Source organism: Procambarus clarkii, chromosome 5, assembly GCF_040958095.1.
Source record: "Procambarus clarkii isolate CNS0578487 chromosome 5, FALCON_Pclarkii_2.0, whole genome shotgun sequence".
NCBI lineage: Eukaryota > Metazoa > Arthropoda > Malacostraca > Decapoda > Cambaridae > Procambarus > Procambarus clarkii.
This window is the reverse complement of record NC_091154.1, coordinates 36,557,765-36,583,614: the sequence shown is the minus strand read 5'-3', so window position 1 is coordinate 36,583,614 and position 25,850 is coordinate 36,557,765. Positions and strand designations below refer to the sequence as shown.

General features: G+C 45.6%; 1 protein-coding gene across 3 annotated transcripts in view; it reads right to left on the bottom strand.

Moving 5' to 3' along the window:
• Window positions 1-25,623, bottom strand: part of LOC123763092 (caskin-2) — a 439,015-nt gene extending 413,392 nt beyond the window's left edge. The window contains exons 1-2 of one of the 3 annotated variants that reach the window (XM_069301222.1): window positions 23,241-25,623; window positions 21,774-21,885 (exon numbers count right to left, since the gene is read on the bottom strand). In XM_069301222.1, coding sequence (XP_069157323.1) covers window positions 21,774-21,885; window positions 23,241-23,243 — 115 coding nt within the window. In that variant the 5' untranslated portion in view covers window positions 23,244-25,623. Of the gene's footprint in view, window positions 1-1,091; window positions 1,437-3,758; window positions 3,834-21,773; window positions 21,886-23,240 lie in introns of those variants that run through there. The other 2 variants (XM_069301232.1, XM_069301240.1) reach the window with 2 other exon arrangements.
• Window positions 25,624-25,850: the final 227 nt, after the last annotated feature.

Genomic DNA, 25,850 nt, shown 5'->3' with positions numbered 1-25,850 from the left:
AGTGGTAAACGCCCTGCGCGAGGGCTCCATCGTGACTATGGGTACTATATAAAGGGGGTACTATATAAAGGGGGTACTATATAAAGGGGGTACTATATAAAGGGGGTACTATATAAAGGGGGTACTATATAAAGGAGAAGGGGCTGAAATGATAAATGGTGAAAGGTCATGATGCACAATAGGCCACAGTCCTGGCCTCAATCACTGAACATTTGAAACGAATGCACAGCACTTTGGCTCGCCTGGCTTATAAGGATCCTTGGAAATTATGAAGGGTTATGCAACGAGGCAAAATACTAGACAAAATGATGGAGAAAAGAGAATTAGGCATAGGCAGGAATAAAAGTGAGGGAAAAGGACGCATATAATTGTGTGTGAGATTTATATATATATATATATATATATATATATATATATATATATATATATATATATATATATATATATATATATATATATATATATATAATGCTCCCCTGTTCCCTAGACTATATATACCCTAGACTATATGAAGTCTGAATATCATAATATGACGAAACTGCGGACTCAGCAGCCATCATTTCATCTCCACCGATTTCATGAGCCACCATAGGGGCTGACCATTCTTAAGTGGGGGCAATGGGACTAACCTGTAACACTGCAAAGTTGGGTAAGGTTAGCAACAAGCCTCTGACCTCTAAGCGTGGCTTAAACATTTTACTGTACAGATATTTGCATATGTATGGGTATGTGTATATGTGTACTCACCTATTTGTGCTTGCAGGATCGCGCATTGACTCTTGGACTCTTCTAATGTGTGTGTGTGTGTGTGTGTTATAGAAAGAGAGTGTTTGTAATGCCCACACAACTTTAAAAAAAGACCATAGAATTCAAAACATCTCCTGATACCCACCTTCCCTTGCCCTTTGCTCTATCCATTACATCCTAATGTCAGACAATACCCGACCGCCACACTGCTCCACATCACAACAGCCCCACATCACCAACCTCTCCACCCCCGACATAAATAATAAAACCACTTGACATATGCAATGTTTAGGTATGCATCAAGTTTCAAAACTTCAAGGTGGAAAAGGGCGTAAGGAGCTTACCACTTAATTTTCGAGGCATCTTAGGACACTCCAGCTTCTCTTGAGGGCCTCGGAAACGGTACTATCCCCCTCCTCTGCTATCCGTCTTGGGGTTCACTGTTAGATGGTGTGTTCTGTTTCTTCCAGTAAATTCCGATTTCACGCGGGTATTAATATTATGACGCATATATTCGTTCCTGGGTGAGTTTTATGCTCTTAATGTGTGAAGAAGTTTAGTTCCAGATATTGAAACAAAGTCACTAGGCTACAGCCATCTTTTTGTCATTGTAGATCATTATTTTCAGACGACAATTATGACAGTTATAATTTGTTTTAATTATGTCACATTTACACGGTACTCAAATGCTGTTTAAAAGAGTGAAATACTGTCAACGATAACCCGCAGGCACCAGAAGAAAACTTAAAAAAAAGTACTGACACAAACACAACAGCAGTGACAGAGGAGCTGTTCACTTGAGACAGTTAAGGCAAGTCCCAGCTGTGTCTGGGTACAAGTGACAGGATGAACAACCCAGCGGGTTTTCTTCCTATTGGGGAGTGTTGTACATTCTGCTATGGCGGTATGTTCACTCACAAGATGAGTGGCGCTGCCCAATAAACTCGCCCCTCGGGGCAAAATTTTAAAAATTTAAGCATACAGTGCTATTACTACTCACAGACACAGCATAGCAATAGAATCTAACCAGTCACCACAGCTGTTGCATACAGTGATACTAACTGATCACCGCAGAATCAAGATACAGTGCTACTTACATACAACCAGTCACCACAACAGTAACATACAGTTCTGCTAACAGCCAGTCACCACAAGTAACATACAGTTCTGCTAACAGCCAGTCACCACAAGTAACATACAGTGCTGCTAACAGCCAGTCACCACAACAATAACATACAATTCTGCTAACTGTCAGTCACCACAGCAGTAACATACAGCGCTACAAACTACGTCAACACAAGAGTGGTGCACAAGAGTGGTGGTGGTAAAGACACAATGTCAGTAATATCCACAACACGAGTGCCAGCCTACGTGTTAATAAGAACCCACTGGCCCCACACAACACCCACTGGCACCACACAACCCCCACTGGCACCACACAACCCCCACTGGCCCCACACAACACCCACTGGCCCCACACAACACCCACTGGCACCACACAACACCCACTGGCACCACACAACCCCCACTGGCACCACACAACCCCCACTGGTACCACACAACCCCCACTGGCACCACACAACCCCCACTGGCACCACACAACCGCCACTGGCACCACACAACCCCCACTGGCACCACACAACACCCACTGGCACCACACAACCCCCACTGGCACCACACAACCCCCACTGGCACCACACAACACCCACTGGCACCACACAACCCCCACTGGCACCACACAACCCCCACTGGCACCACACAACACCCACTGGCACCACACAACCCCCACTGGCACCACACAACCCCCACTGGCACCACACAACACCCACTGGCACCACACAACCCCCACTGGTACCACACAACCCCCACTGGCACCACACAACACCCACTGGCACCACACAACCCCCACTGGCACCACACAACACCCACTGGCCCCACACAACACCCACTGGCACCACACAACACCCACTGGCACCACACAACCCCCACTGGCGCCACACAACCCCCACTGGCACCACACAACCCCCACTGGCACCACACAACCCCCACTGGCACCACACAACCGCCACTGGCACCACACAACCGCCACTGGCACCACACAACACCCACTGGCACCACACAACCGCCACTGGCACCACACAACCCCCACTGGCACCACACAACACCCACTGGCACCACACAACCCCCACTGGCACCACACAACCCCCACTGGCACCACACAACCCCACTGGCGCCACACAACCCCCACTGGCACCACACAACCCCCACTGGCACCACACAACCCCCACTGGCCCCACACAACCCCCACTGGCACCACACAACCCCCACTGGCACCACACAACACCCACTGGCCCCACACAACACCCACTGGCACCACACAACACCCACTGGCACCACACAACACCCACTGGCACCACACAACCCCCACTGGCGCCACACAACACCCACTGGCACCACACAACCCCCACTGGCACCACACAACCCCCACTGGCACCACACAACCCCCACTGGCACCACACAACCCCCACTGGCCCCACACAACACCCACTGGCACCACACAACCCCCACTGGCACCACACAACACCCACTGGCACCACACAACACCCACTGGCACCACACAACCCCCACTGGCACCACACAACACCCACTGGCACCACACAACACCCACAAACAAACAACATGGTGCCACTAGACGTAAACACCCAGCCCATTTGTATACATTTTCCCACAAATGATTTAACATCCAGGCCTATATAGCTGCCTCGCCCACTACAGCACCAGGATAAAGAAGGCCCTTGTGATTAGTTTACACCTTCAACTAAGAAGGTCGAGTTAATCTTTCACTCTCGAGTCCTCTGTGTGAACAGCGCTGACAAGGCTTAGTTAGGGAAGCGTGTTGACGACGTACCATTCCACTCCATACACAACTGTCACCAATCAGCTGGATTCAGCGTTAAACAATAAACAAACCGCTAACGATATTAGCGCAGCACGGATAAAACACGACAAACCATCGGGGTTTAATTTAGCACCAGTGACCGGAGGAGATGACAACACCCTCCCCGTAGCACATCCCGAGATACACTGCTGTGGTTCCCCGGAGCCAGACACGTTGGGTGGGGCCATTGGGCTCAAGGAGGGAGGGAGGGACGGGGAGGACGGTCAACAGGTGGTTGGGGGGAAAAGCTCCTCCAACCTACTCGAGCTGAATCCCAAATTCTTCGATGTTCTTATGTAACATCTTACCTTTTTTTTTAACCTCTCTTTGTACCTAGCTTGGGGGGTACACTGAAACATTATCTGAATAAGAATTTTTTTTTGTAATTACGTCCCTATTGTTGATCAGCAGATTAATAGGTGAATAATACGTTGCTTTATACAACTGATTATGAATAATTTCGAACGAATAATTTCACTTGCAGATGTGAATATTATTACAATTTAGGAGTTATTTGTATATGTGTGATTTACGTACACACATTGTATGCATGTATATATATATATTAAACAAGATATTGTGTAATTTTATATTGCTCTTGTAAATCTGACCTGCCACTAAGCAGGTGATTTAATTCAACCACACTAATTCGGTTTTTAGGTTTCTCTTGATGTAATATCTGGTATGAGGGCAATATTAGATACTCAATTACCATGATACAAGACATCGATGCTCACGGACATCATAGGCTCTCAGGTAGGGCAGATAGCCTCATGCCACGATGCGATACAATAATTTACATTTTCATGACATATCAATGAGAAACGCCACAACTGCCGTGATGAGGATTCGAACCTATGCGCTTGGTGCTCCCAGATGCACGCTCTAGACGACTACGCCACGACATCGCCAAAATAATTGCAACCTTGGGGTACTAACTACACCCTCGAGGATTCCCGAGGCTTCTATTGAAGCCGAGCCGGGGTTTCGGGAATCCCAGTTTACACCAGAGGTGTCCACAGGTGTAGTGTACAATGAGACGCCCCAACAACATCACCAGAGGTGTAATACACCACCTCAACAGTGTCAACAGGAAGACGGAACTGGGAATGAGTGAGATGACGTCACGGGAACTCAGGAGAGCATGTTGTCCTCATCAGGACCTTGTTATGTTGTGCTGCTGCTCCATGTTGACACTGCTGGGGGAGGGGGAGAGGGTGGAAGAGGGTGGAAGGGAAGGGAAATATAGATGCGATGGAGGGAAAGAGAGAAGGGGAAGTGTGGAGGGTAAGGGCGAGAGGATAGGGTGTAAAGTTGAGAGAGAGAGAGAGAGAGAGAGAGAGAGAGAGAGAGAGAGAGAGAGAGAGAGAGAGAGAGAGAGAGAGAGAGAGAGAGAGAGAGAGAGAGAGAGAGAGAGAGAGAGAGAGAGAGAGAGAGAGAGAGAGAGAGAGAGAGAGAGAGAGAGAGAGAGAGAGAGAGAGAGAGAGAGAGAGAGAGAGAGAGAGAGAGAACAGATCTGAGCCTGTGAATAATTGCATTCAATTACTGCTAATGAATAATCAATTACTGAATTATATATCACTGTTAGCATCATAATTATATTACTCTGTCTGCGAGAGGAAACAAAAAAGATAGTATGCCTCTTTGTCTCACGGAACTGTTCGCCGATACATTTGGTATCTTTTCCTGCCTCTACAGTGTAAGTCTTGTGAGCGAACAACTTGTTCGAGACTTGCTGTGAGGCTCCGAAAATAACACTGAATCCCTAAAAAAAAATTGGAAGACCCCCGATTTTTCAGTTTAATTTTTAGCAATTTAACATTTATTACTCGATACTTGAGCAAAAATATAAATGGTGGCTCGCAGAACACACCAAGACGTGTCACAGCACCATCATGTGTGGCAAGTGTCAACACACTAAACTTTTCACAACTAGAAAAATATGAAGGGGAATTTTACAATCCGATTGTCACTATTTACTTATCATCTTGTACTCAAAGCTTAGGCTGCACATTAGGCAAGAAGATATAGTCTGAGAGAAATGTCCGAACCCAGTGACTTGGGTTAAACTTGAGGAGACATTATGTGGAGTCGAACTGGGAGAGAGAACACGATAAGGTTACTGCCCCTTGCCCCTTCCCTTCAGGCCATTGTATGGGTGTGGCGGTCAGGTCTAATTATGATATGGGGCAGGTAGCTTATGTGTGAGATGAACTGTTGCAGCGAGGTGCATCCCCTGGCTATTTCTCAGAGGCTTATACCAAGGTTACTTTCTGGTCATATGAAACTAGGTACCCCGAGAGTGCCACTACGAACCACACTAATTTTAAAGTTTTTATTTGACACTTTTGGTTCGTTGGTTTAGTCAGGTGTTCTGCAGGTCTGGTTAGTTGACACGTTAATTTTTGGGCTATTCATGCCCGTACTACCTTTCGGGTGGCTTTATCTTCATCAATCAATTAATCGATTCGTCTACAACTCCAATTGCACTTTCAACCATCATCACTACTCGGTATTTATATTTCTCGGGTCGAACCACGACTCCCTGACCTAATATAATTTACGGTGCTAAGAGCAACGGGCCGATTCGAGATATCAAGCCCTATGCTTCTTGATGCTAGGCTAAGCCAGAGGGCGAGGCATGTACTAAGCACAGTGACCCAGCCCGCTCTCTTGACTCGCCACAAAGTAAACAAATCCAATCCTCCAAACCTATCCAGAATCGTTCGCACCCAAGCAACCTACCCGTTCGTACATTTCAGGTTAAGCAAAAACAGCTGCATGTTTTAAGATTGGCAAATCCTGAGAGTGCAGCTGCCTCAATAACCACATTTTGTAATTAAATACAAAAATATAAAAATGTAGTAATAGCTACACTGCTTTGATATACTAGTAATGTTCAAGAAAATGAAATACGCATTCATTTAGAGATTTTTAATATGTTTTATACCAGCTAATTATTTCCAGATTGAACGCCAACGAGCCTTGTGGGATATTTATAAACTAAACGCCACCAACCAGCACACCAGAGCTTATCTCCGTGCCAGCTCTCACTCGGTTACTTAAATTCTGAGACTTACCAGGCTACGAGGTGCTCAGATCCTGAGACTTACCAGGCTACGAGGTGCTCAGATCCTGAGACTCACCAGGCTACGAGGTGCTCAGATCCTGAGACTCACCAGGCTACGAGGTGCTCAGATCCTGAGACTTACCAGGCTACGAGGTGCTCAGATCCTGAGACTCACCAGGCTACGAGGTGCTCAGATTCTGAGACTCACCAGGCTACGAGGTGCTCAGATCCTGAGACTCACCAGGCTACGAGGCGCTCAGATCCTGAGACTCACCAGGCTATGAGGCGCTCAGATCCTGAGACTCACCAGGCTACGAGGCGCTCAGATCCTGAGACTCACCAGGCTACGAGGTGCTCAGATCCTGAGACTCACCAGGCTACGAGGTGCTCAGATCCTGAGACTCACCAGGCTACGAGGTGCTCAGATCCTGAGACTCACCAGGCTACGAGGCGCTCAGATCCTGAGACTCACCAGGCTACGAGCCGCTCAGATTCACTTTCCCTCGATAATTTCCTCCCTCTTACAGTGCTATTACCAATATAAACAACAATGTCGCAGGTATCTGATTAGTTGTATGTATCTTCATGTCAAATATCGTCGGGTGAGTGTTACGAAATTATCTAAATTAGATTTGTCTTTCCACATTCAACACTTGCTAGTTTATTACTCAAATTCACGTCCCACACTCTCAAGTTTAACACAACTTACTTTAGATATTATACCGTGCAATATTATCAAGAATATTGTAATTATTTCATCATATTGACCTCTTTAATAGCCCGTCCTCTCAACTAATAGTTCGTTATCTAAGTTATAGCAACTCATACACATGGAATCTACTCTGAAAAGTAACAAATATCTACGTTTTCTACGTAGATATGTTGATTCTACGTTCTTCCTTTTCTACGTCATCGGATTCTATAGTTTCTTGGGTTCGTGCGTTTCTAGTTAGGTTTAGAAGGTTGATTTTTTAAATGGAGCGGCAAATGAAGAGAACGGGCAGCTTTACCTGTGCTAATTCTTCTTGCCTTGTACTAGGGTATAAACTCCTATGATCCAGCCATTCTAGTAATATTTGTGTCCTTTTACAGTGTTTTCTAGTAAACAAAAATACTGCTTTCCATTTGCAAGTAAAATATTTTGTTTTATATAAATATAGTATTAATACATTTGCGTAAAGAAAATTATAATATTATTTACCAATTTATTCTTTTAACGTAGGTGTCCCCTATAGTAAATAGAAAGAATTTTATTTAGCATGTTATTAACGCATTAAGGCGAAAAAAAGGCCTAACCCCACCCCTTCCCCCCCCGCCTCTAACCTCACCACAAGCAAAAATTATCACCTCCTTGAGGTTACCTTGAGGTGCTTCCGGGGCTTAGCGTCCCCGCGGCCCGGTCGTCGACCAGGCCTCCTCCGTTAAATTACCGACATAACAGCTGCCTCCAATTAGTTAAACAGCCCTTGAGAACCATCGCACCACGACCACCACAGTTCACCCGTTACAACGACCTTACCCCCCCAACCCCCAACCCCCCCCCCATCTAATACCCCCCCATCTATTCCCCCCATCTACCACCCCACAACACCCTCCACCTGCCTTCTCTAGTACATGTGAATCATAATGATAGTGTTGTTGTTGTTGTTGTTATGGGGCTTACCTGTCTCAGCTTATCTATCGGTGATACGAGAAAGTGATATCTAGCTCTTTATGCCTCGCCTCATGCCCTTTTGTGCTGGTGGTAGTTGTGGTTGGTGATGGTGGTGGTGATACCGGCGCTGGTAATGGTACTGATGATGCTGGTGGTGGTGGTGGTGGTGATAAAGACGGTGGTAGCGATGGTGGTGCTGGTGGTAGGAACATTTCCTCTCATCTTCTGGAACCTGGAAGCCTATTTCCCATGCACATGGGTAGTAGTGGTGTTGAGGGTGATGGTGATGGTGGTAGTGGTGATAAGGGAGGTGGTGGTAGTGGTGGTGATAAAGACGGTGGTAGTAGTGGTAGTGGTGGTGGTGTACACATATTGACACTGAGGGTGGCCTTGACGGAGGAGCCTACCCCGGCAGACTCCAGCAGGGATGGCTAGCCAGACTGCACGGCGCCTACACACACACACACACACACACACACACACACACACACACACACACACACACACACACACACACACACACACACACACATATCTATATATACGCGAGTGTTTGCATGTGTGTGTGTGTACTCACTTAATTGTGCTTGCGGGGGTTGAGCTCTGGCTCTTTGGTCCCGCCTCTCAACCGTCAATCAACAGGTGTACAGGTTCCTGAGTCTATTGGGCTCTATCGTTTATGTGTGTGTGTGTGTGTATGTGTGTGTATATGTGTGTGTGTGTGTGTGTGTGTGTGTGTGTGTGTGTGTGTGTGTGTGTGTGTGTGTGTGTGTGTGTGTGTGTGTGTGTGTGTGTGTGTGTGTGTAACAAGGCGGACGCCATTCCCAGACCGCAAGGTCACCCCTGGGAAACTCACCCCCCCCCCACACACACACACTCACACGCACGCACACACGCACACGCGTGCGTCACCTGCCATTATTACCGTCATAGTGGACCAGACAGTCGCACGCATGGCCTCCATGGAAAGAATAACACATCAGTGTACACCTGTAACAAAGCGCGTCATGTATCGCTGTAACTGTGTCAGCACGCCGCTGTAACACTGCTTTACTGTACCCCTGTAACGCACTAGTTATGGAGTAGTAGTGCTGTAACACTGAATCACTGTATTACTAAGACACTGCCACCAATTTAGACGTATCGCTATAAAATTCTCAATGTAAGAGTCATAAAGAGAGAGAGAGAGAGAGAGAGAGAGAGAGAGAGAGAGAGAGAGAGAGAGAGAGAGAGAGAGAGAGAGAGAGAGAGAGAGAGAGAGAGAGAGAGAGAGAGAATGAGAGAGAATGAGAGAGAATGAGAGAGAATGAGAGAGAATAAGAGAGAAAGAGAGAGAGAGAGAGAGAGAGAGAGAGAGAGAGAGAGAGAGAGAGAGAGAGAGAGAGAGAGAGAGAGAGAGAGAGAGAGAGAGAATGAGAATGAGAGAGAGATTGAGAGAGAGAGAGAGAGAGAGAGAGAGAGAGAGAGAGAGAGAGAGAGAGAGAGAGAGAGAGAGAGAGAGAGAGAGAGAGAGAGAGAGAGAATGAGAGAGAGAGAGAATGAGAGAGAGAGAGAGAGAGAGAGAATGAGAGAGAGAATGAGAGAGAAGTATCCCATCAAAAAGTCTGTTCGTTTTCTTTGGATGGTGGTCGTGGGCGCCAAAGCTCTCTGCCGTAGACTAAGGTAACACTACATCTCGAGTTCACTCACTCATTACAACGAACCTTTCATGGCTACAGCCACTTCAAGCCAACTTGAGCAAGACAAAACAATCATTAAAAAAATCCCCAAACAATTAAGAAGCAAATGACCACGTTGACCTTAAAAACACAGACACAATTGAACCAGCTAATTACTGACATTATACACTTTTACCTATACATATACATTATACTGTAATCGCACTTCTAGTACTTGAATATCAGTAAATTAATTATTATTGTCTTGGGTTACAATAATTTTGATGAGAACACTGAGGACTGAAGGTGGTTGAGTATTTAGGTGACAGTGGTGTAGGTTCATACTATAGAGCCCAGTAAGGCTCAGGAATCTGTACACCAGTTGACTGACAGTAAAGAGGACGAGACCAAAGAGCCAGGGGCCAGATTCACGGAGCAGTTACGCAAGCACCTTACCGAACCTGTACATCTTTTCTCAATCTTTGGCGACTTTGTTTACAATTATTAAACAGTTAATGAGCTCCGAAGCACCAGGAGGCTGTTTATAACAATAACGACAGTTGATTGGGAAGTTTTCATGCTTGTAAACTGTTTAATAAATGTAACCAAAGCCGTCAACGATTTAGGAAAGATGTACACGTTCGTAAGTACTTACGTAACTGCTTCGTGAATCTGGCCCCAGAGCTCAACCCCCCACAAGCACAACTAGGAGAGTACACTGGACCACCTGCTCTCCACGGCTCCTGAAAAGCACATATCGCCTTTTGACGTATAATCTCCTTAAGCCTAAAAAAATAAACCTGACGTCCTAAAAATAGTATATAGCGGCTCAGGGGGTGGGGAAATTGACGTGATGTTCCGTTTTCTGTTCCTGGGTCTTCGGGGGAGGCTAGGTTAGGGTAATTTTTGAGAGGCACTGAGGTGAAGACTCTACCTGTAATTCTCCCACCTGCGGCCTCAGGTCCTGCAGGTTAAAATCATATCAGGAAAATGGGTCGAGGTCCATTGACAAACCGCCCGCTCCCTGTCCCCGTCGAGGCCGCTAGGGAGATGGTGGCCCTGAGGTAAACTCAGGTAAAGTAACTACAGGTAGAGTATACATAGTAAGAATAACTGATGGATAATAAACCAAAGTTTCTAATGGACTCAAGTAAAATAAATAAATAAATAAATTAATAAATAAAAATAAACATTCCTATCGAGGACACACAATTAGGTTTCATTTAGCGTCGGGCTTAAGACCTATCAACCTCTGGAGGGTTATTAAGACCTATCAACCTCTGGAGGGTTATTAAGACCTATCAACTTCTGGAGGGTTATTAAGACCTATCAACCTCTGGAGGGTTATTAAGACCTATCAACCTCTGGAATGTTGCTGGACCATCCCTCCTGGAAGGTTGCTGGAGCGGCATCGTACAGGGGAGTACAGTCACACACTAGTGGCGGAGATGACATGATAATGATGCTAACGAATGTGATGATAAATTTTGCTGGACGTGTTTACGTCGATGAGTATTGATGGTGACGAAGATGCTGACAGTGATGGTACACTATATATATATATATATATATATATATATATATATATATATATATATATATATATATATATATATATATATATATATATGGCCTCAACATCCCTTAATGCATCACATACATTACAGAAGAGTAAGGTTGAAGAGACTCTTACAGAAGAGTAAGGAGAGACATGATCACCACCTACAAAATTCTCAGAAGAATTGACAGGATGGACAAAGACAAACTATTTAGTATGGGTGGAGCACGAACAAGGGGACACCGAAACTGAGTAACCAAATGAGCCAAAGAGACATTAGAGTTTTTTTTCAGTGTCAGAGTAGTTAACAAATGGAATGCATTAAGTAGTGATGTGGTGGAGGCTGACTCCATACACAGTTTCAAATGTAGGTTTGATAGAGCCCAGTAGGCTCAGGAACCTGTACACCAGTTGACAGTTGAGAGGCGGGACCAAAGAGCTCAAAGCTCAACCTAGCAAAACTAGGCGAGTACGACTAGGTGAGTACACACACACACACACATAGGGGCCTGGCTGGCTGTGTGGACAGCGCTCTAGACTCGTGGACCTTGGGACCAGGATTCGATCCGGGCAACCGGCGGGAAAAACAAATGGGCAGAGTTTCCTTCACCCTGATGCCCCCTGTTACCTAACAGTAAATAGGTACCTGGGAGTTAGACAGCTGCTACGGGCTGCTTCCTGTGTGTGTGTGTGTGTGTGTGTGTGTGTGTGTGTGTGTGTGTGTGTGTGTGTGTGTGTGTGTGTGTGTGTGTGTGTGTGTGTGTGTGTGTGTGTGTATATGTGTGTATGTGTATGTGAAAAAAATTAGTTTGTAGTTAGTAACACTTGATTGATTGACAGTTGAGAGGCAGGCCGAAAGAGCAGAGCTCAACCCCCGCAAACACAACTAGGCGAATACAACTAGGTGAAGACACACAACACAAAACAAAACTACATTTCCATACACACAGACCCGCCCACCATCCAACTGTTCCTCTTTTAATGGCACAACACCACATATCCACTAACCGCCCGACCATTTGTCACCGGAGGCAAAATGCACTTCCTCCTAAATCACAACCAAAAATTACAACCAGTAGCTATAAATGTCCAGAAAATGGACATGTCCCACTGGAACCCTATTTTGGTCCCCCCCCGTTCATTTCATAAGGCACAACCTAACCAACAAGATATGTATTGTAATTGTTTATTTTTTGGGACATTTTTTTCGCCCCACAAGGGGGACATCAACATGCTAAATTCACAATTTCACATAAACCACAATTCCAGGACAGTAGGCCGGTAATCCTCAACATAGCGGATACTATTATATACTCAAGCAGCAAAATTAGATTTACACGCTAATGCCGCGTTTGCATATCATCATTTTGCATGCAGCGACACTCCAATAATTTCCAGGCGAGCGAATGAGACACACACACAGAGGCGGACAATATTAAGTCAGGGGAGGTGTTTACGATGACAGCCGTGGCTCGGGGCCCTGTAGACAACACCAGGGTTGGTATTGCTCCATAAACACTGTTATACTTCAAAACATTAGTAATTTATATATTATTAAGTTCTCCTGCCCAGCTGGTGGATGACAGCGTCGCTGGACCCGGTCATGTGTGTGTTACGCTGACCGACCGACACCAGCCGCTGGGGCAGAGATCAGGCAATTGTTTGGTAGAGTTACCCTTACTCACAGTGTTACTTTACTCATAGTGTTAGTTTATTCACTGTTATTTCTTCCAGCAAGCGTTACCCCTGCCCGGAATGCTGCCCCTCGCGCCACATTCACACATACACGAACATGAATAAGTAGTAACTCCAAAAGATGCCCAACCACTGGGGCTGGACGGTAGAACGACGGTCTCGCTTCATGCAGGTCGGCGTTCAATCCCCGACCGTCCATGTATGTGGCTTGCCACCATTCCTTGACCCCCGTCCCATCCCAAATTCGTATCCTGATCCCTTCCAAGTGCTATATAGTCGTAATGGCTTGGCGATTTCTCCTGAGAGTTCACTTCCTTCAAAATCCGGACCCCGACCCACAAGTATACAAAGTCTCGGAGCTGAAGGCAATTTTATTCAATTCAATTTCTGTATTATGCACCCCATACCCATCCCACTGAAGGCGAGAGACTTAATCACCACAGAGTCGTTACGGAGGCAGGCGGATAAGCTGTTCAATGTGGAAGGGAACAACTAGGGTGGGTGAGAGAGGTGTGGCAGTTATACCCTCAACTGAGCCAGAGGTACATGAGAACGAACCTCGTCACTGTAAGGGAGTGAAGAGAGAGGAAGGAACTATGGAGAGAGAGAGTTACTGGAGGCTGACTACATTTAAGGATTCAAACGTATGTCAAAGCCAAGAACACACACACACACACACAAACACACACACACACACACACACACACACACACACACACACACACACACACACACACACACACACACACACACACTCACTTTGTTGGAAATCAGAAGAGTTAGAGGGGACATGATCACCACATTCAAGATTCTCAAGGGAAGCGACAGGGTTGATAAAGACAGGCTATTTAACACAAGGGGCACACGCACTAGGGGACACAGGTGGAAACTGAGTGCCCAAATGAGCCACAGAGATATTAGAAAGAACTTTTTTAGTGTCAGAGTGGTTGACAAATGGAATGCATTAGGAAGCAATGTGGTGGAGGCTGACTCCATACACAGTTTCAAGTGTAGATATGATAGAGCCCAATAGGCTCAGGAACCTGTACACCTGTTGATTGATGGTTGAGAGGCGGGACCAAAGAGCCAGAGCTCAACCCCCGCAAGCACAACTAGGTGAGTACAACTAGGTGAGTACACACACACACACACACACACACACACACACACACAAACACACACACACACACACACACACACACACACACACACACACACACACACACACACAAAGAAATTATATTTGTAGACTAGGTGTGTACCTAGTACCTGATAATTACCTTACCTTACTTAATCTGCTCCTTTATACATAACTAAATGCTTAAAATGAAATGCAAGGAGAAAATTCGATCGTTCACTTATCATCCTCCTCCTCACTCCCTCCTCTTGTTTCCCTTCCCAGTCCCTTCCTAGCCAGAGCCTAGACCAAAGTCTAGAGAACATCCTCCTGGGGCAAGATAACGCCACAACTCCTAAAGATATCATGACTAATTCTACAAATCAGAGAGTGAGTGACGCTCGATATCTGGATTTAATGACGGAACGGCTCGTATTACGTCAGTTGTATGAGGGGGAGAGAGAGAGAGAGAGAGAGAGAGAGAGAGAGAGAGAGAGAGAGAGAGAGAGAGAGAGAGAGAGAGAGAGAGAGAGAGAGAGAGAGAGAGAGATACAGGGAGTGACAGAGAGAGAGAGAGAGAGAGAGAGAGAGAGAGATACAGGGAGTGACAGAGAGCGAAAAATTCTCCATTGAGGACCTTTGATACGTGACGAACCAAAATACAGGCCAGACCCATCATTTGTTACAGGAGAGCATCCAAACACTGTTTTAAAAATACCAAACAGAGGACATTCAATCACTGTCGGCAGGGGTATGAAAAATAGTGTGGCAGCTGTGTGGCACTGTTGTGGTGGCGGTTGTGTGGCACTGTAGTGGTGGTGGCTGTGTGTGGCACTGTAGTGGTGGTGGCTGTGTGTGGCACTGTAGTGGTGGTGGCTGTGTGTGGCACTGTAGTGGTGGCGGCTGTGTGGCACTGTAGTGGTGGCGGTTGTGTGGCACTGTAGTGGTGGTGGCGGATGTGTGTCACTGTAGTGGTGGTGGCTGTGTGGCACTGTAGTGGTAGTGGCTGTGTGGCACTGTAGTAGTGGCAGCTGTGTGGCACTGTAGTGGTGGCAGCTGTGTGGCACTGTAGTAATGGTGGCTGTGTGGCACTGTTGTGATAGTGGCTGTGTAGCACTATAGTGAGGGATTGTGGTAAGGCTGCGGTGAAGCTGCGAGTGGTCTGCTGACACACGAAGTAAGTGGAGGTCTGCAGCGTTGATAACGATAACCCAACTCTCCCCGTTGATAACGATAACGCGGTACTCCGTTGATAACGGCGCTCGGCCACCCGGCTTGAACAAACGGATCAGTCACCCTAATGCACAGATAAAGACGTCACAGCCATGAGTAACGACAGGCGTCAGTTACAAGGGAACATGGCGAGGAACATATGGAGGATACGGAACATGGCGAGGAGCATATGGAGGATACGGAACACGCGGAGGAGCATATGGAGGATATGGAACACGTCGAGGAGCATATGGAGGATACGGAACATGGCGAGGAGCATATGAAGGATACGGAACATGGCGAGGAGCATATGGAGGATACGGAACACGCGGAGGAGCATATGGAGGATATGGAACACGGCGAGGAGCATATGGAGGATACGGAACATGGCGAGGAGCATATGAAGGATACGGAACATGGCGAGGAGCATATGGAGGATACGGAACACGCGGAGGAGCATATGGAGGATATGGAACACGGCGAGGAGCATATGGAGGATACGGTACATGGCGAGGAGCATATGGAGGATACGGAACATGGCGAGGAGCATATGGAGGATACGGAACATGGCGAGGAGCATATGGAGGATACGGAACATGGCGAGGAGCATATGGAGGATACGGAAGATGGCGAGGAGCATATGGAGGACACGGAACACGAAGAGCACTTGCAGAAGACGGAACACTAACAGGAGCATGTGGAGAAGGAGCATAAAGAGGAACATATGCAGTCAAACATTTCTCGTATGTGAGACTGTGAACAAAAGTTTTTGATCTCGGTGAATTAATTTGTAAATTTTTATTTATCATTAAAAACTTTTTTTTAGAGTTGAACAAGTCGGGTGTCAATTAATCTGGGCCAGGATTGATTACGCAGCATCCCCTTACGAAACCTGTACATCTCAAGGCGGCTTTGTTTACATTTATTAAAAAGGTTACCAGCTCTGGATCACTACCAGGTCGTTCATAACGACAATAACCATAGATGGTCACGTTTCGTGGCTCGGAAACTGTTTATTAAATGTAAAGTAAGCCGTCATGATTGTTGTACGATGTACAGGTTTCGGAAGAGCGATGCGTAAAGGCTGGTCAGGGGGCTCTCTATCATGCTTGCAAGAGCAAGTGGATGCTGGAGGTGTCAATGCAACTTGGGAAGGAAGGAATTATCAGGGGGAAAGCGCCAAGCCAGGACGACTATATAGCACTTCCCTGCAAACACAAACCGAAACTGTCTCTATTTTCCGCTTATTACAACTTGTAATAAAGTTGTTACATCTTGGTTTAACGTGTTTATGACGTATTAGAACGTTGTTACAACTTGCTATATTGGTTGTTATAACTGGTTAGGAGGTGTTAAAACTTGTTCGAACGTTGTACCAACGTCGTAGTTTCGGTGTGTGTTTGGCGGGTTGGGAGGAGCCAGAATATGGATTTAGGATGGGACGGGTGAGGGAGGGAAGGAATGGTGGCCCAACTACTTGAACGATCGGGGATTGAACGCTGACCTGCATGAAGCGAGACCTTCTTGGTGCATGGGGTTGAAGGGGTGATAAGACTGTACTGCCGGGTATCGAGTCCCATAATGCAGCTTCTCGTACCTCAAACTTCCCCTACTTCAACTGTCCCTTGAGCTAGTAAGTGGCCAGGGACGCCAGGGGTCCCCATACTAGGCATCAGAGTGAAGCAAAATTGTCTATGTTAAGAATGAACCTGAGTGGTCCTGTCAGCCTCTCAGATGAGCCCATCCTTGCCTTTGTACAGTTCGGGTTATGCAAAACAGTTGATAGATAAATTCCAAAACGACACTGGTCCCTCATTGATATATAAATCCTTAATTTATATATAAATCCTTACTTTATATATAAATCCTTAATTTATATATAAATCCTTATTTTATATATAAATTCTTACTTTATTTATAAATACCTCATTGAGATATAAATCCTTCATCGATATATGAATCCTTCATTAATATATATAAATCCCAAATGGATGGCTATATTATAATTACTGTAAATGGTATTAGTCAGTTCTCTTTCATTGTTAGAGTGAGCGTACGGGAGAGGGAGGCACGAGGAGGATACAGTGGGAAAGGCAACATAGAGAGAACACATGCAGGAGAACAGGAAAATAGAGAAAATGAAGCATAAAAGAAAAAATTATCAAACGGAGAGGAAAATGATACAGAAGACCTGCAGCATACGGAGGAGAGGACACAGAAAGGGAGCATATAGAGCACAAAAGAAGGGGGAGGGGGGGGGGGGAGCATAAGAAATTGAAATAAGTTTATTGAGGTATAAATACACACAAAGGGATGAGGTAGTTCAAAGCTGTGAACTGTATATATGTGAGAGAGAGAGAGAGAGAGAGAGAGAGAGAGAGAGAGAGAGAGAGAGAGAGAGAGAGAGAGAGAGAGAGAGAGAGAGAGAGAGAGAGAGAGAGAGAGAGAGAGAGAGAGAGAGAGAGAGAGAGAGAGAGAGAGAGAGATTCATACTCAATGAACTGTGAGAGGGCCATAATAATCTTATGTCTTTCCGCTCCAGCCTATCTTTACTCTATCAACAAACCATCAATCAACGCACCGAGTATACTTTCCCTCTTATCTATCCACCATTCCATCCAAACTCTCAATATATCAATATTTCCACCCTGAATATATGCGCTCAATCATAACCCCCCTATATCCACAAGTTCCCATCTATTCCTCCATTCCCTCTATCCAATATCCAGCCCGATCAACTGAATCCATCGGGTTACCATGACAACTCATTGGCTGTTAGAGACTCCTTACCCCCAGGATCCGTCGAGACTCCTTACGTCAGCTTACCTCAGGAGTCTAATTGATAGTTTGGAAGTGTAAGTCACTGGTGGAACAAGTTTGGCCGTCTGGGATCACTTAAGCCTCACGTGTTCCTCCGCTACCGGATGAACCTCTTGCCCTAATTTAGACGTGATTGGCCCCTACAGATTTCATTGGATTCTGATTGCTTTTCAGAATCTGTTCGAGTTTTAATTGGGGGTCTGATTAGTCGTGTTCTGATTAATTTGCCGGGCAGCTTCAGCAGAATGATGAGTTGGAGAAGAGGAAGATCTAATCATAACACAAAGAATCATACGATATGACGTGTGATTCATTATTCATGATGAGCGACCCCAGCATGTTTAAGAGACGAGTTATTTCGTGCCGTCAATACTGTAGTGATTGATGGTATGCGATGCGTCCCACCAGTCCCATAAGGAGTGATATGGCATGCGAGCATCCCATCTCACTCCTTACACAATAACTGCTCGAATCAAAATCAGAGAGGGAGGGGGGTGCTGGCCAGGGAGGGGAGGGAGGGGGGTGCTGGCCAGGGAGGGGGTGCTGGCCAGGGAGGGGGTGCTGGCCAGGGAGGGGGGTGCTGGCCAGGGAGGGGTGGAGGGGGGTGTTAGGAACAGTGACTAGGGCACTGTTCACTGCTGTTCAGCATCACGCAACGTTTTGCACTTTCCGGCAAATGTGGCGATTATGGAAATTTAATCCGACAAAATGTACAATTCCACATTTATCCATTTTCGTTGTTCTAGAATTGGCAGACCCTAAAAAAAAAATAGTAAAAATAGATTTTTGTTTTATTCTGTTGTTGTATAAAGCTCGACTACATAACAGCGAGGAATATTGTTGTTGTATCTATGTAAACACTGCTCGTATTAGCAAACAATGTATATAAACAATGGCTTGTGGGACTGTGTGGTTGCTTGTGGTGTGTGTTCGAGTCCTCACACAACTCTCACGGATATTCGATAATAAGCTGATAATAAGCTGATAATAAGCTGGGACAAAATACTTCACAGATGTTACTCGTATTAATGATATATTTCTTATTTAAATGCAAAAATTAGTCGGTGTAGTTTGGATATGCTGATATTAATCGAGACTCCTTCGCTTCCTAAACGTTAAGGGAAGTAAAGATGGGGACAAAAGGAAGGTGAAGGATTGCCTGACGGCAAGGGGGGGAGGGGGGAAGTGTTTGATGGCAGGGGAAGGAGTGCTTGACAGGGTGGGGTGGGGGTGCTTGACGGCAGGGGGGAGTGCTTGACGGCAGGGTAGGAGTGCTTGACGGCAGGGTAGGAGTGCTTGACGGCAGTGGAACAGCGCTTGAAGCAGGTGAGGTTCAGGCAAGTTTATTGAGATAACAAGATACATCTCAAAAGGATAGAGTAGCTTAGGCGTATTTCTACCATCGTTGGTAAGGTAAAGCATTAATGTTTATCAACATTACATTACATTTCATCTGCCAATTATTCAGCAATTTTAAAAGCCTACCTAAATCGTTTAATAGCAATTTTGGTATTTTTTATGAATATATTTCCCCGCTTTACTTTCGTATCATCTACAAATTTGCAAACGTTTCTTTTCAATCGTGTGTCTAATTGTTTACATATGATTAACGACAGAAGTCTCAGAGTTCTGTGAAACTCCACTTGCAACGCTGGGATTGTAGTCCATTTGTGTAAACTGTTTCCTTTGAAACACCCGGGCCCAGTTACCTTAGGGCCACGAGCCTCGGGGGCCACGAGTTACGGGGCCACGCGCCTCGGGGCCACGATCCACTAATTCTGAGGAATCTTTCGTGAGACACAGTATCAAAAGCTTTGCTAAAGTCAAGATAATGTAACAATCCCTTCCACTGTCTACTGCCTTAACTAGGCCGGGAATAGAATGAAAACTAGTGTGTCAAACATGAGCGGCTCTTAGTAAAGTCATATTGCGAAACCTTTATTAATCTATACCTTTCAAAATGTATACGAGTGACTTTTGCTATTATCTCAAATCAAATATTTATTCAGGTAAAGTACATACATACAAGGTGAGATACAAAACATTGATGGATTTATAGATAGAGCTAGTACATACAATGCCTAAAGTCACTATTATGCAAAGCGTTTCGGGCATCTATTTAAAACACATGTCCCGCAATATCTATTAAGCTAAGAGACCGATAGTGGACGCAAGTGATGTATCTCCTCCGTCTTAAAGATCGGTACTACCGTGGCGAGTCTTCATGACTCCGGTACTCTGCTCGGCTCTGATGATAGGCAAGATATAAGACTGGCAACACTGGCTGATGACTGAAGCCAGTGTTGCCTATAGTACCCTCTGCCCGTCTCCTTTAGGTCACCCACAAAACATTACTTTTTCAAGACCTGTTGTCTATCAGTAGGCATCCATCAGTCTCATGGGACTATGAAGGTGCGCTCTGGTTGACGGTCTAAAGTGGCCTCTCCACAGCGCAAAGCCAGGATAGGTTGATATAGGGGAAAAGCTGTTACCCATGCAGCAGGTCCCCCCTTACACACACACTTCACGGCCTCGAAAGTCACCGATGGAAAGGCAAACGCCAATACGATTGGTTCCAGCACCGTCGCCGTTATTCAATCAGAAGAATATATTTAAAGACGATGACAGACGCAGCCTTTTGTTCAGGGAAAATTGGAAACGCATCTTTTGTACCGGAAGTGACAAGCATTTGAAATGCATTTTCGTTATCAAACTACAAACTAATAATAAAGACAATAAAGACTTTAATCAACCAAAGACATTACCAGATAAGCAACACTGGAGAGAATTGATACTAATAACAGTTAAGTAAACTAATGCCTTTGACTGCAACAATCCCGTCGATTGTTTTGTAACGAAGGCTGCAAAGACAATCACTTAGTTCTACAGGCATAACCCTCACTGCTCATTTTCAAATCAAACTAATAAGGGTGCCGGTCGGCCGAGCGGACAGCACGCTGGACTTGTGATCCTGTGGTCCTGGGTTCGATTCCAGGCGCCGGCGAGAAACAATGGACAGAGTTTCTTTCACCCTATGGCCTTTGTTACCTCGCAGTAAAATAGGTACCTGGGTGTTAGTCAGCTGTCACGGGCTGCTTCCTAGGGGTGGAGGCCTGGTCGAGGACCGAGCCGCGGGGACACTAAAAGCCCCGAAATCATCTCAAGATAACCTCAAGATAATCATCGTTCTTGAAGCTAGATCGAAGAAGATTCCCCCTGCGAGAAACACTTTTTCTTGCAAGAAGACCTCAAAGCGTGGAGCAGTTGCTGCTCTTGCAGGCTGAGGGCGGGAGCAGTCACTTACCGTTAGTGTCGCGTCGCGCCACCAGAGAGGCCGGGAAGAGCCCCGTGCGGGCGCTGGTGCTCCCGTCGAAGATGACGCCGCTGCAGAGGCCAGAGTCGTCCTCGCCCAAGACCTGCCGAGGAAGGTGGCCGGGCGTTAATGTGCCGCTTCACGTTTGAAATGGAAGGAACTTAAGGAAGGACACAGTAACAGATTAAACGATATAAATTAGAGGGCAAAATGGAAAAAAAAGGCGAAACGAAGAGGACTAAATTGCAGAAAGAAAACAAGACTGAAGGGCAGAACAAATCCACAAGGGCCGTGACGAGGATTCTAACCTGCGTACGGGAGCATCCCAGACACTGCCTTAATCGACTGAGCTACGACAGGGTAAAAAGCCCTTGTGGATTTGTTCATTTGATGCATCACGTTAGTGTGATCTCTGTGTGTGTCTGAAGGAAAGAGTTAGTAAGGTGCAGCGTAGCAGAGAGGGGGGGGGGGGGGAAAGCGTCGCGATAACACCCCTTGTTATCACCAACGTCGTTATCTAAGTGTAAACCAAACAAGGTGCATACACTTCGTGCAACATGTCACGTAGAGCCTGGCTATTGTTAGCACGTCTTGAAAACATCATCATTGTACTGCTGTTTGTTATGTAAACTACTGCTAAACTTTGGCCTCAAGTTTGTTAAGACGGCGGACACGAGTGGAGGAAACTTCTGGCTCATAAGTTTTAATGGTAAAGGTCTTTCAAAAACCACCATCAATGTAAAAATATTACCAACTACCTACGATGCAATAATTATGAAGATTGACGACAACAAATCCCGAGGAAGGAATTCACACAATCATTTATATTATTGTCAATAAGGTCGTTATCACTTTGTGTACTGATCATTAATTAATACAAACAAGTGACAAATGTTAAATTCTCATAATTACAGTTTATAATAATGATTTGTGACGTTATCAAATGTTTTCTTTTTCGATGCCCACTCATTAATTACATCTATAATGAGACACTTTTGTAAATAAGGAAAATGTGTTCATGCATATGAATTTCATTCTAATGTGTACAGAGAGAGAGAGAGAGAGAGAGAGAGAGAGAGAGAGAGAGAGAGAGAGAGAGAGAGAGAGAGAGAGAGAGAGAGAGAGAGAGAGAGACAGAGAGAGAGAGAGAGAGAAAGAGAGGGAGAGAGAGAGAGAGAGAGAGAGAGAGAGAGAGAGAGAGAGAGAGAGAGAGAGAGAGAGAGAGAGAGAGAGAGACAGAGAGAGAGAGAGAGAGGACACAAACTCTCACACATTACATTCCTACAATCGTATACACGAACAAGGCTCATGATGCAAGTCAGTGTGCAGTGTGTCGAGGTGAACAGAGTAACAGTGGACGAAAAACACACCAACACAGCTAACTAATACGTATTAATGTTCAGTATATTAATTACTAAAATATATTTTAAATCACACAAAAGTACACAAGGCGTTTACCATCGAGGCTCGTGGGCTGAGGACGGTCTTGTTTCCGAACACTCTTCCTGGAGGCTGTACCTTGTGGGAGACAAGACTTGTGGCCGAGTGCGAGTTTCTCTTCACTTCTCAGCCGGTGCTTCAAGGTAGACCTTAATATACGTTGCCTAGGACTCAAAGTCTTGTTCAGGCTCTCAAATGGATCTTTGCGTGTCGATAGGGCAAACATCTCATTATCGTTTAGTGCTCTTTCAGCCTCCTGAGCAAAGACCTGCTCAAGATTCCTCGCGGGAAGATGGTTACAAAGAGAAAGGGTCTTTCGTTGATCGACTCTCGCAAAACAAGTCTTTAAGTTGTACTTATTAATTTTTAGCGCGGGGATACGAGGAGTGTGTTCGAGGACGAGACTTTCTTTGTCCTTCACGACGCTCTCCGAAGTTGTTGATCTCTTGGAGGACCTTGATCGTTGTGTCCTGTCCTCATGCGTCCTCTCCGACGTTCCCAAGCTACAACCTGGAAGATCTAATGCTCGAGTTCGAGTCGAGAGAACTGGGCTCCTTGCAAGTAGACACACTGTGACTGGAGGACCTCGGACAGCTGCGAGATCGAGCGAGGTGATATCCAGGTCGAACAGTGAGAGCAGGGTGGTCGGGCGTAGCACTCACTAGAAGAACCTTACCGTCTTCCCCACTCTCATTCCTGTAACACCGTCTATGTCCGTCATCTGCAGATTTTTCTCTGTCTAACTTTGTGCTAGTATCCTTGCATTTCTGATCAGGCTTTGGCGATTTATTAATTACTATCTCATGTCTTGGGCTATGATCTGTAGAGATGTAGAAGTTCTCCTTCTTCGGGTTTGGTGTTGGGTTTTCGCGGATAATCTTCCGCATTCTACGAAGACTAGAAAATAAATTCGGCTGACTTTTGATAGCCATTACGCCACATTGATCACAAGATCGCATCCAGTTTTCTTTGGTAAGTTTTAAGTTTAAAGAATCATCTGACCTCGATGAACTAAAACTGACTTTATACTGATCCAACTTCTCCAGCCACCGGTTTCTGACCTTGACTAATTCATCCTGTGGACTTGCTAGTCTCTGGAGGTCTCTTTCCGGAGCGACAGCAACCATTTTCTTCCCCATTACAAAGGTCGACGAGAATCTCTGCCGACCGAGACGTTCGTAGCTTAATTTCCGCTGGCCTCTCCTCCTTCAAGGAACCAGCAGAGGTCCCTCGAGGAGAAGGTAGAGCGGATCTGGACACTCTTTGGACGGGATACCATGTTTTGGGTGACCAAAGGGATCGAGATCTTCCAGACTGGGGCGACACAGGATCTCCGAGTTCTGCTGTCCTTACGGTGGCCAGAAAATCTTGATGATACTGGACTTTCAACCCGCTGTATTGGGTCATAAGGAGAGTGGAACCTACTCCACAGTGACTCTCTTGTGGTATTCTTCTTACGTATCGTGTAGAAGTTTGTCCAGAATGTTGACCCTTGAGACTCCGAACCCATGTTCACAATACAATTCGATAAGTTCACCTGACTGTTGTTTGATGTTCGTGGAACGGTTGTTGCATAGTTCGCGAGTTAAACTGACGAACAAATAGCGCTTATTGGCATATTCGTATAATTAGTCGACTGTCGATGTACCGATGCATTTTACTTAAATTAAATAATGTGAACATGCGGGCACTTGTTTTAATATACCCACATACACGTGCCATATCCTGATATACCGGGCTTGAAGTCACATCTTCTCACACACAGAGATCAAACAAACGTGATGCATCAAAGGAACAAATCCACAAGGATCCAGTAAGTTCAGTAGAACTTCGGTTTCAACTCTTTTACCCTGTCGTAGCTGAGTCGATTAAGGCAGTGTCTGGGATGCTCCCAGACGCAGGTTCGAATCCTCGTCACGGCCCTTGTGGATTTGTTTACACGTTCTCATACTCCGAGGTGTAAAACCCACCACGTCAACAGAGGTTCAGGTCCTTGTAGTGTGAACCAAAACACCCGTTTGAACACATGTTCAGGCTCCGCTTCAGAGCACACGCTCGGCATCACTTAACACCGTGCTCAAATTAATGCTGCAGGAAAAACGGATAATTTTAGACATCTGCATATTTCTTATATTTTTTTACTGGTGGGATAAAGTGCTTCACCCTCCAGCACACACACAACCCACGACCTCCAGCAGCACCTGAGAGACACAACCCCCCAGCACAACACCTCAGACCTTTCTGCCCACCATCAACGAGATGAAAGCCAACGCAATTCCTTTCACAAGTAGAATTTCGAAGTTCTAGAGCCAAGTAACGCTCAAACCACTCTTCACAACACGAAAACTTCACCACATTTTGAGCAGGAGGTAACGGCACTCTGACATAACTGACACTGGCACTACGCCTCATATTCCCCCCGATACAACCCGTTGATTCTCTTATCATTCAACAGCTCGAGCTTATCGCCCTGCTCTTGCAGATAAAAATAGGATATCCGCTGGAAATAAAAATAGAGAGTGCAATTCAATATTATAAGAGTTGTGGTATTATACGGATGTTATGCGAGTGCATAATGTTGAATGAGTACTTGGGTTGGTGATTTGAGTGAATGTGTGTGTACAAGCG